Source organism: Balaenoptera acutorostrata, chromosome 4, assembly GCF_949987535.1.
Source record: "Balaenoptera acutorostrata chromosome 4, mBalAcu1.1, whole genome shotgun sequence".
Lineage (NCBI taxonomy): Eukaryota > Metazoa > Chordata > Mammalia > Artiodactyla > Balaenopteridae > Balaenoptera > Balaenoptera acutorostrata.
In genome coordinates this window covers 84,514,044-84,535,799 of record NC_080067.1, presented here as the reverse complement: position 1 = coordinate 84,535,799, position 21,756 = coordinate 84,514,044, and the positions used below count along the sequence as shown (strand labels likewise).

The following is a 21,756-nucleotide window of genomic DNA, read 5'->3' as shown; positions in this document are numbered from 1 at the left end:
GTGATCCTTTTAATGTGCTGTCGGATTCTGTTTGCTAGTATTATGTTGAGGATTTTTGCATCTATGTTCATCAGTGATATTGGCCTGTAGTTTTCTTTTATTGTGACATCTTTGTCTGGTTTTGGTATCAGTGTGATGGTGAACTCGATAATTACCTTAAACATGAATGGATTAAATGCTCCAACCAAAAGACATAGACTGGCTGAATGGATACAAAAACAAGACCCGTATATATGCTGTCTAAAAGAAACCCACTTCAGACCTAGGGACACATACAGACTGAAAGTGAGGGGATGGAAAAAGATATTCCATGCAAATGGAAATCAAAAGAAAGCTGGAGTAGCAATTCTCATATCACACCAAATAGAGTTTAAAACAAAGAGTATTACAAGAGACAAAGAAGGACACTACATAATGATCAAGGGATCAATCCAAGAAGAAAATATAACAATTGTAAATATTTATGAACCCAACATAGGAGCACCTCAATACATAAGGCAAATGCTAACAGCCATAAAAGGGGAATCGACAGTAACACAATCATAGTAGGGGACTTTAACACCCCACTTTCACCAATGGACAGATCATACAAAATGAAAATAAATAAGGAAACATAAGCTTTAAATGATACATTAAACAAGATGGACTTAATTGTTATTTATAGGACATTCCATCCAAAAAGAACAGAATACACTTTCTTCTCAGGTGCTCATGGAACATTCTCCAGGATAGAGCACATCTTGGGTCACGAGTCAAGCCTTGGTAAATTTAAGAAAATTGAAATCGTATCAAGTATCTTTTCTGACCACAATGCTATGAGACTAGATATCAATTACAGGAAAAAATCTGTAAGATATACAAACACATGGAGGCTAAACAATACACTACTTAATAACCAAGAGATCACTGAAGAAATCAAAGAGGAAATCAAAAAATACCTAGAAACAAATGACAATGAAAACACGATGACCCAAATCCTATGGGATGCAGCAAAAGCAGTTCTAAGAGGGAAGTTTATAGCAATACAATCCTACCTTAAGAAACAAGAAACATCTCAAATAAACAACCTAACCTTACACGTAAAGCAATTAGAGAAAGAAGAACAAAAAACCCCCAAAGTTAGGAGAAGGAAAGAAAGAAAGAAAGATCAGATCAGAAATAAATGAAAAAGAAATGAAGGAAATGCTAGCAAAGATCAATAAAACTAAAAGCTGGTTCTTTGAGAAGATAAACAAAATTGATAAACCATTAGCCAGACTCATCAAGAGAAAAAGGGAGAAGACTCAAATCAATCGAATTAGAAATGAAAAAGGGAAAGTAACAACTGACACTGCAGAAATACAAAGGATCATGAGAGATTACTACAAGCAACTATATGCCAATAAAATGGACAACCTGGAATAAGTGGACACATTCTTAGAAATGCACAACCTTCCGAGACTGAACCAGGAAGAAATAGAAAATATGAACAGACTTATCACAAGCACTGAAATTGAAATTGTGATTAAAAATCTTCCAGCAAACAAAAGCCCAGGACCAGATGCCTTCAGAGGCGAATTCTATCAAACATTTAGAGAAGAGAACTCCTATCCTTCTCAAACTCTTCCAAAATATAGCAGAGGGAGGAACACTCCCAAACTCATTTTAGGAGGCCACCTGCTTTGTTTTTCTTTATTATACTTATCAACACCTGACGTTATTTTTTGTCTTGACTACTCCCCAGTAGAATGTGAGCTCCAAAAAAGCAGCTCAGAAGATGATTAGGAAGATTTAGGGAGGGAGAATGTGGGAAATCCTTGGGACGTTAGTTGTGCCATGTTGGAATGAGGACTCTGCAGCAGGGAAGGTTTGATCCTGCCTGTTTCTTTGGCCAGCCTTGAGGACTTGGGCTGCAGCATGACTCCTGCTTCAGCACTGCAGCACCTGTAGCATATCAAAACAATTGGGCTTCTTTTATTTTGATTGATTGATTTTTTTTTGTAGGAAAATGGCTGAGTAATATTCCAGTTGCAATTAATATGTTTGACAAATCTTTGACAGTGAACTCTAGGCATTAGGTCATGACCTATTCATTGTGTATTTTGGAGTGAAGAGGGAAAAACCACAATCCAAGTGATATCTAATTATTTGGGGATTTGACCCATAATGTCCTCTTCCCTTTTCCTCAGTTATGATAAATTTCCAAAGCATTTTCTTCTTGTTAAACTAAGGAGGGTAAACGTTTTTTTCCCCTTTGGTTTTATGTGTATTTATTCATTGTTCCCTTGACTGAATACTCACATAATTAAAATGATGAGTAAACAGTTAAGTAGAAGACTTTGGCCAGCATAATAGACACCACCTTAATTTTCTTTTTCTGTGTTTAGCAAAGGAAAATGTTATGTTTGAATTTTGTTGAACATTACTGTTTTTTTTTTTCCTTTTGTTCCCAGTCCCTTCTCTCCCCTCCCCCATGTCTCTGATTCCTTTTTATTTTTACATTTATTTTTATTTTTACATTTCTTATTTCTGGCGAAAGTTAAAACTGTATGGCCCTCTTTCCCCTCACTCTCCCTCTTCTTTCCCTCTCATCCCAACAAGTAGGTCTCTATTTCTTTTCTCATTTTGGAGTAATAACTTACCTTCACTAGAAGAGTCCTGAGTCATAGAATTGGGATATTCATATACTACTGCATGGACAACCCTAAAATATAGTTTTGAAATATCTATTTTTAAAAGATCTTTTTTCTCCCTATTTTCAATGCCTGGTAATTATCTACATCTGGATATATTTTAATCCTTCTTGCAAACCTGATACATTAAGACTCAGCTGAGTCAATGCCAGGCATGTGATGCACATTTAATGTTAAATAAATTTTTTGTTACAAATCCTCTCTTCTGTTCTATATTTTTAAAAATTATAACCTATGTATATACATGGGAAAAGTTTGCTAAATTGTAGCTGGCAGGGATGACAGGAGGTTAGGAAAGGGATGTGTAATTCAGGATGGTATGGTGAATTTACTCTTTTGAATCAGAAAGATTTGTATTTGAATCCAGGCTTAATGATTTTTGCTTTTAAGCTATGACCTGGTGAACTTAACTTCTCTGAGTCTTTATTCCCTCATATGTTAGATTTGAATAATACTCTTGCACAGACTTGGCTATGATGAATACATGGGAATATTTGTAAAGTAGCTTTTTTAGTTTTTTTTGTGTGTGTGTAGTTTATGGGTGTATATGATCAGACATATATGTTATCATTGAACTCTTCTTTTTCTCCTTATCTCATCATCTGTCAAGCTTTGCCTAAAGAATCCTTGTAGCCTTCATTTTCTCTCTGCTGCCACATTCTTTGATCTAGCTTGCATGTTCTCCCTTATGTGGCTTCTTGGTCTTATGTGTGGCAAGGGAAAAATGGTAAAGAGCTCTGAGTTTCCATTCCAGTTTCTTCTCTTATTGACTAGTATATTCTGTGCAGTATAGTATAGTCCAGTTTCAAGAAGAGTTGGGATATTTATGATATTGATTACTTAACAGCAGCTCTCCACCAGGGGTATGCATTAAATTCCTTGTCTCCAGATACCTTTCATCTCTATTAAACTTTAAGCGTCTTGATGACAGATTCTGTGTCTATATGTGTTACACTACTGCCCCCTCAGCAGAATGGTACTTTGTACAGTGTGTGCTGAGCCCCATCTCCCTTTCAGATTTTGGGGAAATTGATTTGCATTTTTATAATGTTTAGTAAAATTTATAAAAAATGCTCCTGGTATGTTAAGCTAGTCTTAAGTCATTTTCCATAAAATGTAGAATTTCTTATTTTTCTCAGACTCCAGGCCTGGCTTTTGACAGGCTGCTTTCTTGTCTACAACTTGTGTTTGTATGATAAACATAGGACTCAGATGTCAGGCTAGCTTTTCTTCTTGTAATGTTTGCCAGACATGGTTGTTCTTGGAAGACAGTTCTCCATGGGTCTCTCACATGTTATGTATGTTTTACAAGCAGAGATGCTACTGACTGCCTTTTTTCTAGACTGTATTTTTCAAAGAGGTTTATATAGTGAGCAGCCTTGGAAGATAGAGTTATTGTTTCTCTCCAGAGCAAAAGGCAGGTTTGCTTACTATTCAGTATAATAAAAAAGTCTCCCTCCAGAGTCTGTTTACTTAGTGTCCAGCATGGTAAAGGTAGTATCACCCTACAGAGCAAAAGACAAGCATGTTTATGCCCATTATAAAAGGTTTGGGTTCCTAAGCTCAGGGTTTCTTTCCTGGAACATGATCCACTGCATGTACAGTTGTCACCTGGCCATCTTTGTGTTACCCTATGGGAAATGGGACTCAGGGAACTGGCACAAAACCTGACACTGGTACTGCTATTGCCATGAGTAATAAAGTTCTTTTCTCTAACCTATAAGTCTTGTGTCTGTCTTCAGCATCTATAAAACCGTGGTAGGATAATTTGTTAGTTTACGAGTAGGGTAAAATTTCAGATCCGTCACAGTTTTTGACAGTAATATGAAAGCCACTCTTTTCAGAACTGCAAAATGGGCCCTCTACAAGTAATTCTTGTTAAGCCTTAATCTACATTAAGCCTGGGTCTCTGGAAAGGTACCTAGATGAGGCTAGAGCTCAGGTTCCTTATGACCATACTGTGTTTTCTCTTTTCCCCCTATTTTTTTTTTGATGAAACTAAATTTATTCAAGTTCAAGGACTATCGTTCTGAAATAATCTTGCTATGAAATGATGTTAACAGTGATCTCTTTTTCTCTCTCTTTTCCCCAAATAAAAGCATTGCTATTTTATACAGTTGAGCTACACTGGCAAGTGTGTTGATTTGTTTACTTAACACTGAAGTTTGGAATGTATGTTATCTTCAAGAGAAAAATGGGGTAGTTGGGAGGACATTTCTTTTTAATTGGGTAACATGACAATCTCAATGGTAAATAACCTAATAAACTAGGTAATAAAACATAGTATGTTGGATGGTGACAAATGTTAAGGAAAAGAAAGGGAGGACAGGACAGTGTTGAAATTTTAGGTAATGTTGGCTACGGAAGCTCTCACGGAGGTAACTTGAGTAAAGGTCTGAAGTTAGGAGACTAGCCATTTAACTCTCTGGAGGAAAAGCATTCTGGGCAGAGGGAACAGCAAGTACAAAGGCTCTGCAGCAAAGTGTTCCTGGTACAAGACATTGAGGAGGCTGATTTGTAATGCTTTGAAGACATATAATGAGAGGATTATAGTGTTGCCCTTTGCTTAGCTATCTTTTTATTCTTCAACCAGAGCACTTACTTTTATGTTTAGGTACTTTTTCACTTGAGGAATGGGATTTCTTCCTTTAAAAATAATTTGAGGGCTTCCCTGGTGGCGCAGTGGTTGAGAATCTGCCTGCTAATGCAGGGGACACGGGTTCGAGCCCTGGTCTGGGAAGATCCCACATGCCGCGGAGCAACTGGGCCCGTGAGCCACAGCTACTGAGCCTGCGCGTCTGGAGCCTGTGCTCCGCAACAAGAGAGGCCACAATAGTGAGAGGCCCACGCACTGCAATGAAGAGTGGCCCCCACTTGCCACAACTAGAGAAAGCCCTCGCACAGAAACGAAGACCCAACACAGCCAAAAATAAATATAAATAAATAAATAAATAAAAGATTACTATTAAAAAAATTTTTTTTAATAATTTGAAAACTACTAAACTAGATAATTTTTCTTCTGCAGTATTCTGTAGTTCTCCTTGATGGTCTCTGTAAGTGCTCATTTTTCAACAGTCAACATAAGTCCCGCATCTGTGTTTTTCAATTCAGCAGGTATTTGAGAGCTGTGTTAGATCTTACTTTACAGGCATACCTCGTTTTATCGTGCTTTGCTTTATTGTATTTAACAGATCATTGCATTTTTTACAAATTGAAGTTTGTGGCAACCCTGCATTGAGCAAGTCTGTTGGTGCCATTTTTCCAGTAGCATTTGCTCATTTTATGTTCCTCTGTCACACTTTGGTAATTCTCACAATCTTTCAAGGTTTTTTGTTATCTTTGTTATGGTGATCTGTGGTTAGTGGTCAGTAACATCTCTGACCTTACTACTACAACTTGCTGAAGGCTCAGATGATGGTTAGCATTTTTTAGCAATAAAGTATTTTCTAATTAAGGTATGTACATTGTTTTCTTAGACCTAATACTATTGCACACTTAATAGACCACAGTATAGTGTAAACATAACTTTTTCATGTACTGAAAACCAAAAAATTTTTGACTCGCTCTCGCTTTATTGCGATATTTGCTTTATTGTGGTGATCTGGATCTGTACCTGCAATATATTTGAGGTATGCCTCTGTATGACTTATGTTTTAACTCCCACATGGATTATTTTCTTTATATTTCTGTTGAAGAGAAGAGACTGAGGCAGGTTGGAATAGTTAGAGAATACCCTAAGATAGCATACAAACTAAAACCTCTCTAGCCAAGGTCTCTATTTACCCTTTGTTACTAAATATAAAGGCTGGCTTTCAATTCTTATTGACCTTGAAAATTAGCGCCATACCATTTCCTCCTTGAAACACCATCCTATCCCTCTGGCTGTACCATTTCTATCTCTCAAGGATTCTTCTTTCCTTGGGTTTATACCTTGACTGTCCATGCTTCTTACTCCTTAATCTCTGGATACTCTGATCTACTTTATGGCTTCAGTTACCATCTATATGTTGTTGATTCTCATATCAAAATTTCTAGTCTTAAATTCCACTCTTGAGCTCTAAGCAGTTGTAATAAGTTGGCTTCTAACATATCCATTTTGATGGCCAGTGGGCAACATAGATTCAGATATCTAAAGCAAGGTATCTTTATTTATCTTTCTTCAAGAAAGGTATCTTTCTCCCACAAAGAAAAACAAACTTGTTCTTCCTCTTTCTTTATTTTGGTAAATAGTATTCTTGATCAGTTAAGCCAGAATATTTATGTTGATGCCCATTAGTCAAAGACCATCATGCCCACAGTGTACAAAATTGGGTTTGTTGATGCTTTCTGCAGCAAGGAAACCACACACCATAAGAAACCATGTGATATCTCAGCAAGACTATGCTGAACAAACTTAGAGAATATGGGCTTTTGTTAGATAATATTGGGGAGGATTCAGGGAACTGGTGGGGATTTGCTGTGGTTTAGGTACTATCAAGAAGTGAGGGTAATTCTATGATTGGATATCTTAATAAATCTTATCCCAGAGGTGAGAAGACCAGGGTGAGGCTAAAAGTGTAATTGGTGAAGAAGTAGCAGTCATTCGTGTTAGCTGGGGTTTTGTGTGTGTGTGTGTGGTTGTGCAGAGACCTTGCTTTTGTCTATATTCAGACAGACTCAGATTGGCTTGGTTTTGCCTCACTTCCATCATGGTCTCAGAGGACCTTTTATCTGATGTTGGTGATCTGTGAGATTCCGTTTGGCAGAAAAGCATCACAGCCTAGCTATGAGTGCTAGGTTCATTCTTAGCTATGAGGGGCTGCTTTTCTCTTTCTCACTTATTTGAAATAGATGTAAAAGATGAGGTAGCATATGGATAGCAGGAAGATAGATTAAGAGTGTTTAGACAGGGTATATGAACAAAGAATTTACTTGTGATTGGTTGTTTATGTGTGAGAGGCAATAAAGAAACTTATTCTGTTTGAAATATATCAGTAGAATCTAGTGTAAATGTTGAAGCAGAGATGTCTAGTTTGTTTATTCCTTACTAGGGGAAGAGGGGTTGGGGGTGGGGTTATGTGTCAGTCATATATTGGGCTATTTAAAACTAAATGTTTGCATACTTACTATGTGCCAGACACTAAGTACTTGTGTGATCTCTTTTAATCTCTTGGGTTAATTGGGTTAGAAAGGAAGGATGCATATCCCTGGCATTGGGAATAAGGACCAAACTGGAGATCCAAGTGGGGCTAGAGGTGTTAAGTAATATTTAAGAGTGTGAGTTTCATCATATTGGATTGGGTTTGAATCCTGCCATCACCTCCCAATTAGTAGTGATAAGATCTTGAGCAAGTTACTCAACCCCTTAGAACCTCTGTATTTTACAGATTTAAATGGGCAATAATAATAATACTGTCTTCAGATGACTGGCGATACTTGGTACTTAGTAAGCACTCGGTATACAAAAGCAGCTTTTATTACTTTTCTCTTATTGGCTATGTGCCTTTGGACAAATCACAAAACTCAGATCCTCAGTTCTGATGTCATTTTACAGGATTGGTGTAGGGATCAAAAAGTGTAAATTGAAGCGCATTAGAAAGAAAGCACTTGTATATACAAATAAAATAAATGTTAATGTCTAGTATATTGTCTCTCAAGTGTTTGAATTTACTTGACAAGTAAAGGACTGTGGTAGGGTTATGATGTTTTTGGATCCAGTTATACAGGATCTTGAATGTTAGGATGAGAAATTTAGATTTGATGCTGTGGACTTTAGAAGTTCAGCCATCAGATAGACTTTAGAGCAGGGGGATGAGATGATTCAAATGGTGGCCTAGGAAACTTGGAATTGGAGAGGGAGAGCCTAAAGGTTCAAAGACCAGATTTAGGAAGCTAAATTTCAGGCTAAGTAATGGTGGCCCAGATTAGTGAAATAATAGTAGAAGTGAAAAATCTGTGATGTTTCTAAGGAATTACTACAAGTTAATTATAAGTTGAGTGTGAAGGCTGTAGAAATAACAATAAAGGCTTCTTGAACTTTAATTTTGGAAATGGATTGGTTAAAGTTATTTAGATGTAAATAGTTAATACATTTGAAGAAATAACCTTGTTACAATGTACAGAATGACCAGAGACTTTTGGTTTTAGGTATTTATTTGACTTTCCCCATGACATAGATTCAAATGTGTACTGTGCAAAAAGAAAACTGTTGGAAAAGGATACAGGTTTCAGTGGTAAGCTGTAAAGAATTTGATTTTAAGTTAAAATAAGTATAGATATGATAGAAGTGTTGTGATTAAAATCTGTTTGCTGTGCTGCAGTTAGGGGTGAAATTACTTTGAAATGCTTCAAAAAATGATAGATGGATAGATATGTGATAAATCAAATATAGAAAAATGTTAATTGTAGAATCTCAGTGGTGGGCACATGGATGTTCACTGTAAACTTTAATCTTTTCCATGTTTTTGAAAGTTTTAATAATAAAATGTTGGAGGAAGAGTGGAGATATTAACTGTTTGCTAAAGGCCAGTCTTGAGAATTTCTCTTCCCTGACCTGAGACTTTTGTTTTCTCTATAGGAACTTTCCGCTGTACTTTTTGCCATACAGAGGTCGAAGAAGATGAATCAGCAATGCCCAAAAAAGATGCACGCACACTTTTGGCAAGGTTTAATGAACAAATTGAGCCCATTTATGCTTTGCTTCGAGAGACAGAGGATGTGAACTTGGCCTATGAAATACTTGAGCCAGAACCCACAGAAATACCAGCCCTGAAACAGAGGTGAGTGTAGACCCTGTGCTCTTATCAAGAACACTTTTAAGCTTGCCCTTGTTTTAACTACCTGTACTTTGGAGAGCAGGATTGGGTAAGTAATTTACCAGGAGACTAAAAGCTATAAGATTATGTGGATTCTAAGCTCTGCCACACATGTCGTATTAACTTGTGCCTGTGATGAAATTTGTTTGTACTGAATGCAGTACAGTATGGGCGCTAGGCAAAAATCTTTAAATAGTCAGGTTTGACTTAGTACTCAATCTGCTTGGGCCTACTGCAACTCAGCCAATTGTTAGTTAGTCCTAAATTGGTTATGCCTCTTGGGGATATCTGAATTTTCCTTGTCAAGTTCTGAAGCCTGAAGTTCTTTAAGGAATACAGCTTTCACTTTTTTTGTATGTTTGTTTTTGAAGTTTTTAACCACACATTTCTTGCCTTCCTTAGTTTTCAGTGCAACTTTCTTGAAAGTGAAGTATAGTGGGTATTACCTATGGGTTAATACTTCTTACTGTGGCTCCCTATTTTTGTCAGTGTACCCTAATTTTTGAATTGCAGAGGCAGCCTTAATTTTGCCATGCCATAAAAAGTGGTTTTTCTTCTTTGAAAAGTATAAATGAGAATTGAGGTCAGGGAGTACTCTCCTATTCTTCCCTTTTTCTTTCCTCTTCCCAGTTTCAAGCTGAGGGCTTAGAGTTTATACCCATCTACTCCCTTCCATAGAACACAATAGTCCAAGTTGTAACTGTATAGATTTTGGGAGCACTCTTAGTATTTTGTGCCCTCTGGTACTGATGTTGCAGAAAAGCCAGTTCTGGGCAGTCCTGAGCAAATTGAGTTTCTTTTGGTGGTTAAAAACAATCCAGTTATACAGAAGGTTTTGTATCTGTACAAGTTATTGTGAATTTTCTTTTCTAGCATCTGTGTCAGTTAGGATGCCTTTATCTGTGATAACAGAAAACCAACTAGAAGTAGCTTGAACAGTAAGAAAAACTTTCTAGCATGACCAGAAGTTCTTAGGTAGCACAATTCAGAATTAATTCCACAGCTCAGTTACATCTTCAAGGATCTAGATTTGTTCCATATTTACTCTGCCGAACTTGGCCTGTTGGTTTTCCTCTTGGCACCACCAGGGGAGCTAGCCTAAGATGGCCATGTCTTTGTAGGTATCACATTTAGATGAAAATGTTCAAGCACAGAAAATGGACCATCCCTTCCTTGTGTCCTATTTTAAGATGGAAAAAAGCTTTCTCAGAGGGCCACCTTCATCCTACTGTACCCTCAATGTCTCGCTGACCAGAATTGCTTTATATGCTTATTTCTAAACCAGCATCTCACAGAGGAAATGAGATCACATGATTGGTGCTTGGACTGGTTAAGGTTTACCTCCTAGGACTGAGGAAGGTGCCAGAGTCCTTTGGAGCAAATAACCATCAATACTTGAATAAAATCAATAAGCAAAGAAGAAGAGGAGCCATAATTATAGGCAACCGATATCATCCACATTACAGATAGCCTTAAATTTTTCTTACTGGTCGTTGGTCTCTTATCAAGAATTTATTTGTTATATCTTTTTGTGCATTTAAATAATACTGTAACCCTGTCACAGAAGCCTGTGAGGGAAATTGATTTTACAAAAATACATACCTTTCTAAGCTTATGGGTTATTTCATATTGAAGTGTGTTTAGACATTTTCTCTGATTGCTTTCTATACAATATAATACTATTTATGAATTATATTTGTGTTTCCTCTCCTAACTATAGCTGTCTTCTTGTTTATTAAGATCCTTCCCCTCTACAGTAGCATTCATTCACCACCACCACTGGCATTCTACCTCTGTTGTTCCACATCTACCACAGTCCGCCTCCCATTCCAGGATCTTCATTTAGGTATCCCTCACTCCATGCTGGAGATAAGTCTGAGCCAGATGCCCAACAGCAGCTCACTATATCAAATCACCTGCTTCTCATTAGGTAGGCATGATGGTGACTCAAAGGATGAAGAAGAATCAGGAAATACAGGAAATAAACTAATCAGGAAAGAGGCTACTCAACAGTTTGGTCACTAAGAAGAAAGGGGAAAATGGAGGCAGGCAAGAAAGATTGAATGGTCTCCCTGGACTTCCAGCCAGAACAAAATATAACCGCTTGTACGTGGTCAGGAGAAAGACCAGTAGAGCTAGGTTAGAAGGTGTTACTCTGGCTGAGATAGCCTCACCAAGCATTTGACAAGCTCCACCGCTTGGATATAACATCCTGAAAGTGGTATTGATTTAGCCTTTCTGTACTATAGGATCCATTTCAGAGCACAGCAGTCCTGTAGTAGCCATCCTGCCCCAGTACAAGAAAAGAAAAACATCAATAGAGTTGTATGGGGGCTCATAGACAAGAGTAATTCATTAATTAAAAAAAAAAAGCAGCATGATTGTTTGGTTACTGATATGTAACCAATTAAATTCCCTAGAACAGGAACCAGAGGCTGCCGTTGCAGGACTGTCAGTAGATTTAACCCAAGAGCTGATGGACAGTTTCTGCCTTTCAGCAAGTCAACCCACTGGTGATATTTAAAGTCTTCCTATTCTTCTTAAATGGAATTTCTTTCCAGTAACCTCTCCTTTTCCATCATCTCTTATTTAGCATTCACCTTAAAGATCTTTAAAATTTTATTTTTGAAATAATATTCCTCCCTCACCCCTGAGTAAGTTATATCTTTTAAAATTCTAAAATTTCTTAAATAATATAAAAAGATTCAAAACTAAATTGTTACTTTTGTCATCTTTAAGTGAAATGTGCACATTCTCTCCATAGAAGAAATTTAAATATGCAGAAGGAGTGAACTCTGGTGTCTCTCATCTAAATTTTCTTTAGTGTCACATTTGCTGATGATTTAATTTGACTGTGTATGTGGTGAAGGTAGAAATAAAATCTGTGTAGTCAACTCTCCATGGTAAAAATTATCTTTTAAAAAAAATTCTTCCAAATTAAAAAATTTGTTTAACTTGTGGTGAGATCTCTCCTGCCTCAGGGAATTCCCTGGTGGTCCAGTTGTTAGGACTCTGCTTTTTCTGCCGAGGGCACAGGTTCGATCCCTGGTCCGGGAACTAAGATCCTGCAAGCCACATGGTGTGGCCAAAAAAACAAAACAAAACAAAACTCTCCTGCCTCAAACTGGAATAAAACCAATCTTGAGTTTCTATAATGGAATACTGAAAACAAAAGACTTTTTAAAAATGGTCTCATGCTAACATTTATTTGAATTGTCCTGTTCTTTTTCTCTATTCTTATTCTTCTCTACTCAAAGTACTGAACACTTGCTAACCTTTGGAAGATAGTCTTCAGAGTTAATGCTAAATATACAGCATAGATGAAAACTATGTGTTCAAGATGATATAGAGAAACAATAGCTTCAGAAAGAGTGAGTGAATCATTTAAGATTCCGGTTGAAGGAGAGATGAATAAGGACAGGATGTAGTTATCCAGGTCAGAACTAGAGAAACATTGAGTGGGTGGAAAGAGACAGAAAAGGCATCTGGCTAGCTCAGGGAGACACATGTGGGCGCAGACAAGCATACAGAACAGGCTCAGCACAACAAGATAAGAACGTTAGCTGAAGATAGAAGAGACATTAAAAGGAGTCAACGAGACAACTGGGTGAGAGAGGAGAGACTAGAATGTAGAGTGAGCACAGAAACATGAAAACACAGATCAGGCCAAGAGAGAAGGGAAAACTGAATGCTTGAGAGAAAGCAAAAATCAAAAAGACAACTTAAACCAGACTAAGCACAGTCATATTATAGTGAAGCCTTTTAGAAGACAACATGGAAGATAGAAAAGGAATGACTAGGGACAGATATGGATTAAATTGAGACAAATGTAGTAAATAATGCAAAAAGTAACATTAGATGAATGCAGAAAGGAATAAAAGGTAGAGAGAAACCAGTTATTTCCAGCTGTAACATAAGACTTTAAAATATAGTAAGACAAATAGATAGATTGGGTACAGAGAGATGGCCTTGTAGGCCTAGACTCAGAGTGGGCCAGCAAATAACTGATGAAAAAGCTATAGGAAAGAGTGATTTACAAAGCAGCCCTGGTACAGCTAAAGGCAGTAGTTACAAGGCATGGATTAAGTGACCAGATCAGCATGGTTTGTACAACTAGAGAGGGTGCATTTTTTTGATAGAAAAAGTGGCAGCGGGTCTGTAGATATCCAGAGGCAGAACAGGAGGGAGGGATGGGATGAACCCAAGATTACCTCCAGAGGTTGGTCAGAAACACAGTATTCTCAGGGAGAGATGTAATGGGCCAATCAGATATGTGGATAGTAGTATACATCAGAGAAATCTCAACTAAACATGAGACAAAACTCAAGTAGATGTGAGTGGGCCCAGGAAGAAATGAGGAGCAATGGAGTAAGCAGATATGAAGTAGGACCAAAGAGAAGGAAAAACAGTGAATGGCTTCTGAGAGAGAAAACTGATACAGAACTTAAAGGCAACTGAAGAAATATTGCTTAGGCTCAGAATGAGACAGCACACTACACAGGAGACAGTCCAGGATTCATGGAAAAGATTTAGGAAAAATGGCAGAGAAGTAAAGGAGAAACATAGGGCCAAGAGAATCAGTCAGCAGACACAGAAAGGAACACAGCAAAAGGGTTGGAGAAAGATACAGAGCAGGTACTAAGTAAGCAGGTAGTTCATGAAATATGAAGATAGTTTATGCAATAAAAGAACTGTCTAAACAGAAAAGGAGGGACAGTCATGCCTAGAACTTGATGCAGAAAAGCATCAGTAGCAGGCAAAGGAAGACAAGGTGTGAGCTTAGACACACAGAAAATCAAGTATATTCAAAAGAATGTGGAGTACATTGAAAGTGAAACAATCAGATAAAACGGGGAGCAGCAGAAAGACTGAAAACTCATAGAGATGAGGAAACATTAAGTGACTAGAGAAAGATAAGGAATGATCCAACCTGGAACAGACTAAGAAGATCATGGGTAGTAGAAGTAAAAGGCAAAACAAAATAGACTCAGAAATAGATCATGGTTGCTGTGGGGTAGAAATAATGGTTGGGCCTGGATATGGAGAGTCAGCATAGGTGCAGAGATGGACAGATACAACTTGAAAAGAAGCTGATCTCTGCATAAAGATTTGCCTTATTTGGTGAGTCGCAGAATATTAATTCTGAGTTGAAGTCTGGCTTTGTAGAATACTATTCTAGCTTCTCAGCACACAAAAGAAAGGGAAAAGTCCACAGAACTACTTTGAATTCTTCTGGGCTGAGCTGAGAGCATGCTTTTTAAAATATAACATGTGTTTTGTTTTGTTTGGGGTTTTTGTTTTGTTTTTAAACAAAATACTCATCAAAGATGTTCCTGGGAGAGATTTTTGCCAGACTAGTGTCTTTAAGTGGATTATGTCACTATTTCATTCTCCCCTCTCTCTAAGTAGACTTATTTAAACATCTTAATCTGTACAACCTCAATCATTTATAGACACCAGAGAATTCAGTGTTTGAGGAACTAAAATATAAATATGATGTGTTGTTCTAACCAATGTAACTTTCACCCTGGGGTATAAGAGCAGATTTTCCAGAATTATGAAAGCATGTGTGCATGATTGCTAGATAGAATTTATATGTAATTCTTCAGTAACTACTTCCCCAGCTCCCCTTCTTTTCTAGCACCAAGACTTCAAGTTTTCTTCTTCCCTTCCTCCTCTAATCTTTTTATTTAGCAAGGACCGTGCAGCAACTGCTGCTGCAGCTGCTGGCCTGGCAGGTGGGCACCACCGGGAAACATGGGCCACCAAGGGTCCCTCTTATGAGGACTTATACACTCAGAATGTTGTCATTAACATGGATGACCAAGAAGATCTTCATCGAGCCTCACTGGAGGGGAAATCTGCCAAAGAGAGACCTATCTGGTTAAGAGAGAGCACTGTCCAAGGAGCATATAGTTCTGAAGAGATGAAAGAAGGTAAGAGTAGAAGAAGTAAGATGAATATGTCTTGGGTATGGTAGAAAATGAACTTGCCTTAGGAAATCACCTGGGCAAGTCTTAGTTTTATTGGAAACCCACTGTGTCTGTTTTATAAAACAATTGCATTATAGCAGGAAGTAAATTGAGCAATAAGCATTAAAACCAACCAGTAGACTTGTATTAAACTTCAACTTAGTTGAAAAAACAGACAGCTTTTTAAATTTCCATTTTAGATTTGAGAAATTGTCATTTCTTTATGTTAATTTCTTGAAAAAGTACTCTTGTGTTCAAAGTGGCCAAATTCATTTCTTCTTTAATCTTCTGTTGCTCTAACTTGCATGCATTTTTGTTTCTTTGAATTAGGAACCATAACTATATACTAGTCCAAACTATTTATATTGTCTCCTCATAAATACCGAGGAGATGTGCTACTTGAAATATATAAAAAGATACCAAATGAGTAAAGACAAGGATTCTCACCATCCAAGAAGATTGGCAAAACTTTATAGTAGAAGATTTTGGAAATCTCTGTGAGCCCTGAAAGGTTAAGGATTATATAATAATCAGAAGCTTGAGAACTGCACGATTTTACTTTTTAAATTTTAGTCTCGAATTACTGGATTCAGAGACTGGGTGATGATGGTTTAAGACTAGGTAGAAAATGGGAGACTAAAACTGGATAAGTATTGCTCAGAAACTGGGAAACAGAGGTGAAAGAGGGAGTCTTTACCTCTGGTTAGATTTCATCAGCATTAGAACCTACCCACCCCTATTCCTAGGATATGTATCATTGCCAACATATCACTTGAGTCTGTTTCTTTAATACTAAAGAATCATCAGTAATTAAAAACCACTTGTTTTTTGACTTTTTTTTCTAACCTCTTTTCCCTTCATAATTAGCATTTCTTTACTGTGTATGCTAAGAATTGTAAAAGTAGTGTGGAGTTGCGTAGTCATGGTAAAAGCAGATGTGTGATTCTCTAGTGTGATTCTCTTTGGTGTTTTAATTCCAACCAGAAAAAAGTTTTCCTTGGCAATCATACTTTACTCTCCCTCCTTCCCACTGATTACCTTGGCTATGAGGTTTAGTTATTTTGGTGCATATTGGTTTAGATTACGTAGTAGTTAGGCTGTCAACTATTTAATAGGTTCGTTTTCCCCAACTTGGCTTCTTGCCTGTTCTTGAAGCAACCAAGCCTTTTTTTCTGTGAACTTAGGAACAAAATCGAATGAAATAAAACTATTGTTAGCCAGTATTGTATACAGTTAGGCTCATATGTTTAACAGTCAGTGTTTATAATTCCTAGAATGGTACAACTTGAATCATAAGGGCTTTAAATAAGTCATCTAGTCTACCCTGTTCCCTTTTGTGACTGTTTCCTTCTGTGTATAAAATAGGATATGCTTTTATGTCTAAATTTGTCTTCGTTAGGTTTTATTGTAGTTGAATAGGCTCTATCCAGTGAATGTGTGAAGTGACTCTTATTTGTCCTACACTTAATTTTCCTCAGAGTTCAAGTTATTTTAACATCTTTCAGAATTTTATAGACTTCAGTCATGTCCTTATTACTCTACTGAAAGTTCTAATTCCTTTTGATTCTACTTTCCTTACAAAGCATTCTCTTCCCCCAAGCCATCTCCACCTACAGTTTTTGTCTTATTTTAATTATCTTTTTCTGGACCATCTCCAATTGTAATATACTTTACTTGAGACCTAGTGACCAGAACAATACATGTTATTTATGCATGAATTTATCATTAACTATTTGAGTTTTATCTCAAATATCCTTCTAGTTTTTACATGGCAGTTTATTGCTTTGCTTCTGGAAGCATATTAAGACCAACAACTTTAGAATTATGTGCCGAGATTTTTTTCAGACTCTCTCCTGCCCTTTATCTGATAGCTTGGATAAGGTTTTTTAGTATATTTTAGATTATTTTTCTATAGGCAGATTTTCTTACACTTGCCAATAATGAAATAGATCTGCCACTTTTCTGCCCACTTATACAACCTTCAGCTCTTCCTATATTTTTTTGCTATCAGTTTGGCCTTTAAGAACCCAGAATTGCTTAGCATCATCAGTGAACTTGACAGTTTCCCAGGACACATCTTCTTCGTAATTTATAACTCTATTAAATAAGACTGTTCCTAGAACTAGTGTTTCTACCTTACCATCTAGAGATTTGTTCATTTATCCTTATTTTTTGTTTTCTGTCTTCATCTGTAACAGAATAATTCTTTTTTTGGCTAAATCTCTCAAGAACCTTGTCAGAAATCTTTTAGATATGACTTCATTTAGTTTACAAAACTAAATTGCTTTTCCTCTAATTTTATATTTACTTTAAACATTATTCAAAATACTATGTTGGTAATATTAAGGTATTTGGAAAATTCTTTTAGAAGTGTATAGTCTTAGAGACTTGCATACATTCCTTGTCTTTTTTTCCTTTTGAAATACTGCATTGGTAATAAGGGCTCTAAGGAGGAGGTTCAGCCTTTGGCACTATTTTAAAATGGTTAAGTTTGATTTTAGCCCTCATTTTTACATCAATGTTATTAAAAGCCTGTTTTCTCTGATCTAAACTTTTAACTTCTCAATTCCTGTTTCCCTTTCTCTCTCTTATGTGCCCAATATCTTATCTCAGGAGTTCTATACTTTCTAAAATGTCCAGGGTTACAACTAATTCATTCTAATATGTTAATGAGAAGATACTTTCACTTCATCCATGGCCAGAATTGGTTATTTCTGGGTCTTCTCTTGATAATAAGTAACACTAATCTAAGTGCCAGGCCTTCACAAATATTCACTTAATACCCACAATAATCCAGTGAGGTAGATACTGTTTTTCCCCCTTTTTGTACTTGAGAAAATTGAAGCAGAAAAAGATGAAGTAACTTGACCAAAATCATACAGCTAATAAGTGTTAAGAGTCAGGATTTGAATCAAAGAGTCAGGTTTCAATCAACATTTTAAATTCTTTTATGTATTTAAATGGCATTATATTTTGTATTATTTTCAGAATACAAATGTTTTTCTTAAATTCTTCATCTGTAATATGTACACAAAATGATAGGAGGTGTGTGGTGGGAGAAGTTTCATTTCTGATACTAGATTCCTAGATAAACAGTTCAAAGTACACTTAATTTGCTTCAGGGAAATAAAACTGCCATTTATTCACTCATTCATCAAATATTTATTCAGTGCCTAACAAGCAATAGGCACTATTCTGGGTGCATGGGATATATCACTGAATAAAAAAGGTAAATATCTGTTGTGGAGAACCTACAGCTGTGGAAAGCAGGTGACAAAGACAGTAGACATAAATTATTATGTTAGAAAATAAATGCTATGGGGAAGAAAATAGAGCATTGGGAATATAGAGGTAGGGATGAATTGAAAGAAGGTGAAATCTGAGTGAAGACATGAAAGATGCAAGGGGGTATGGATACCTAGAGGAAAAATATCCCAGGCAAAGGAAACTGGCAGTGCAAAGGCCCTGAGGTAGGAGTGTGTGTGTGGTGTGTACAGGGAATACCATGGAGGCCACTGTGACAGGAGCAGAATGATCAAGGGATAAGAGAAGGGATAAGTAGGTGGGCAGGAGGAGTTCAGATGATGTAGGACTTTATATGCCATTGTAAGGCCTTTGGCTTTTACTCTGAGCAAGGTGAGGAGCCGTATTTTGATGTCCTATTATGCCAGCTACAAAATTGGTCCTTCCATAGACATTATTTCATGTTCTTATCCAGAGCACTAGAAGATAGATGCTTTTATTATCCCATCTTACAGAAAAAGTACCAAAGTTTAGAGACTAAATAACTTGCCTAAAGTGTTACAGCTTGCATGTGGAAGAACCAGGATTCAGATCCAAGCCATATATTTCTTAAAACCCATGTACAGTTGACCCTTGAACAGTGCAGGGATTAATCTGAGTATAACTTAAATTCATGGTTTCTCCACCTCCATGGGTTCGACCAACCATGGATCATGTAGTACTGTAGTATTTACTATTGGAAAAAAAAAAATCCATGTATACATGGACCTGCACAGTTCAAACCCACATTGTTCAAGGGTCAACTGTACTTAACCATTATGCTACTTAAGTTCCAGTTTGTGAGAAACATTTTGAATATCTTATGGACAGTAACTCAAAAAATGGAACTAGTGAAGTCTGTGTTATTTTATAATATTATCCTATATTTAAATGTAATATATTAAAATATTATGTATTTTATTAGTTATAAAGGAATGCCTTTTATATTTAAGGATATTGACTTTCTGGTTTTTTTCCCTTCCAGGTGGCTTAGATATAGACTCGTTTCAGGAGCGTGAGGAAGGCCGTGCGGGGCCAGATGATAATGAGGAGGTCATGCGAGCACTGCTCATTCATGAGAAGAAGACCCCCTCTGCCACAGCAGGCTCAGTGGGGGCGGCTGCTCCTGTGACCACTGCCAATGGCAGTGACTCTGAGAGTGAGACCAGTGAGTCAGATGATGACTCTCCACCCTGTGCTACAGCTGTGGCTGCACATCATAGGGAAGAGGATGAGGAGGATGATGAATTTGAGGAAGTAGCAGATGACCCCATTGTCACGGTGGCTGGCCGTCCATTCTCCTACAGCGAAGTGAGCCAGAAGCCAGAGCTGGTGGCCCAAATGACACCAGATGAAAAGGAAGCGTACATAGCAATGGGACAACGCATGTTTGAGGACCTCTTTGAGTGAGCTTTCCCTACCTTTTCCTCCTTTCTCTAATGTGCATTTCAAAAAGAAATTCCCTACCTTTGAAGAAAAGTGTTCAGTGGCCTTCTGCCTCTCTTGATGTAAGTCAACTGTTAATCTTGTGCAAGGAGTAATGGGAGAGAGAGAAAGTTTGATTTTTATGCCAGAAACTTCCTCACGAGGTAGGTTGGCTATAAGCATACCCTTTCCTATTACTACAGTATTAGTATTTTGCTGTATTTCCTTATCTCATCTTTTTCCTTTCCCTTTTAAGACACATTTTTCTCCCTTCTGAAATGAGTGAGAGAAGTCTATAGGTAAATTCTTCATGTCTGCCTGTAGAAGCCCACTTTGATAGGTTACAGTAATTCATTGATCACATCCTTTTTATTTATTCTGACCAAGCATTCCAAACAACTCCTGATATTGCTGCCAACCAAGCAGCTTGGCAACAGGCAAATCATTGATGAAGGAAAAAAAAAAATCTTAAAGCTTCATATTGCTTCACAGTTTAGGATGAAGTCAGTTTGTAAGGGGAGGTGGGAGTGTGTGTGGAAGAAGGATGGTTATGCGTAAATCTCATGATTAATATCTAAACCAAAATTGGTGTCTTTAGAACTGACTTGACTGACAGATATTATTGTTGTGCTTAATGCCTTTTGGTCTGTATGTTGGATAATAGAAAATAGAAAGTGTGTTTGGTAAGCCCTTAGGAAGAAATTAGAGAAAAAACACGGACTTAGGATAAGGAGTCCATGTAAATGGTTGAAGAGTGGAGAGCATTGGGAACAGTACCTTTTAACATTGTCTGAGTTTGTGCTGATTTGGAAATCCTTTATATAAAGCTGAGACTGGTCCCCTTCTTTTTCAGTTCTTCCACAGAGCTATAAATTGTTTAAAGAGGCCATTCCAGCAGAAATAAGCATATAACAATTGATTACTCCTCTCTCTTTTTTTTTCTCTCAACATTATTGAAGGCCTTGTCTCTTTTGATTCTTGTCAGGCATGGTATTTTAGAGTGCATCCAGTATATCACTGAGCATTGTAACCTCAAGGAAAATACTTTATTTTTGGTTCTGATATGTAGCATGGTATTATTCCTTAAGGCAGAACTTTAAAGAACTTTCATACAAGGGTCTACAACAATTGTATTTTTTATAATATTTTCCTTGCATTGTCATTTTAAGTATTTATCATTTTATAGTACATGTGTAAAGTTGAGATAGATTTTAAACATCTGAGCCTTGTATAAAGTAATGATTCATTTACCTGGGTTGTATTATGATTGAATATTGACAATAAATCTATTTTATACTGACTGAAATTTGTTAATCTAGCTCTGTAACATCTTGGAGCATAATTAAAGTGAATACTCTTCCCATTTAAAAAAAAGTGTTTCAGAATTTTTTCTCTTATTCGTCATGTTTCAAATAATAGATGCAATTTTATGTAGTCTAAACTTTTTCTGGCAATAAGTTGCCTTAAGAATGACTTTATGGGAGGAGCTTCAAGGTGGCAGAAGAGTAAGACGTGAAGATCACCTTCCTCCCCACAAATACATCAGAAATACATCTACATGTGGAACAACTCCTACAGAACACCTGCTGAACGCTGGCAGAAGACATCAGA

At 37.0% G+C, this 21,756-nt stretch overlaps 1 protein-coding gene across 3 annotated transcripts in view; it reads left to right on the top strand.

Moving 5' to 3' along the window:
• Positions 1–21,509, top strand: part of GTF2E1 (general transcription factor IIE subunit 1) — a 40,872-nt gene extending 19,363 nt beyond the window's left edge. For all 3 annotated transcript variants that reach the window (XM_007181859.2, XM_007181857.2, XM_057546068.1), the window contains 3 exons: positions 9,229–9,430; positions 15,161–15,402; positions 19,706–21,509. In XM_007181859.2, the coding sequence (XP_007181921.1) occupies positions 9,229–9,430; positions 15,161–15,402; positions 19,706–20,130 (869 nt within the window). In that variant the 3' untranslated portion in view covers positions 20,131–21,509. The remainder of the gene's footprint in view (positions 1–9,228; positions 9,431–15,160; positions 15,403–19,705) is intronic.
• The last annotated feature ends 247 nt before the right edge of the window (positions 21,510–21,756 follow it).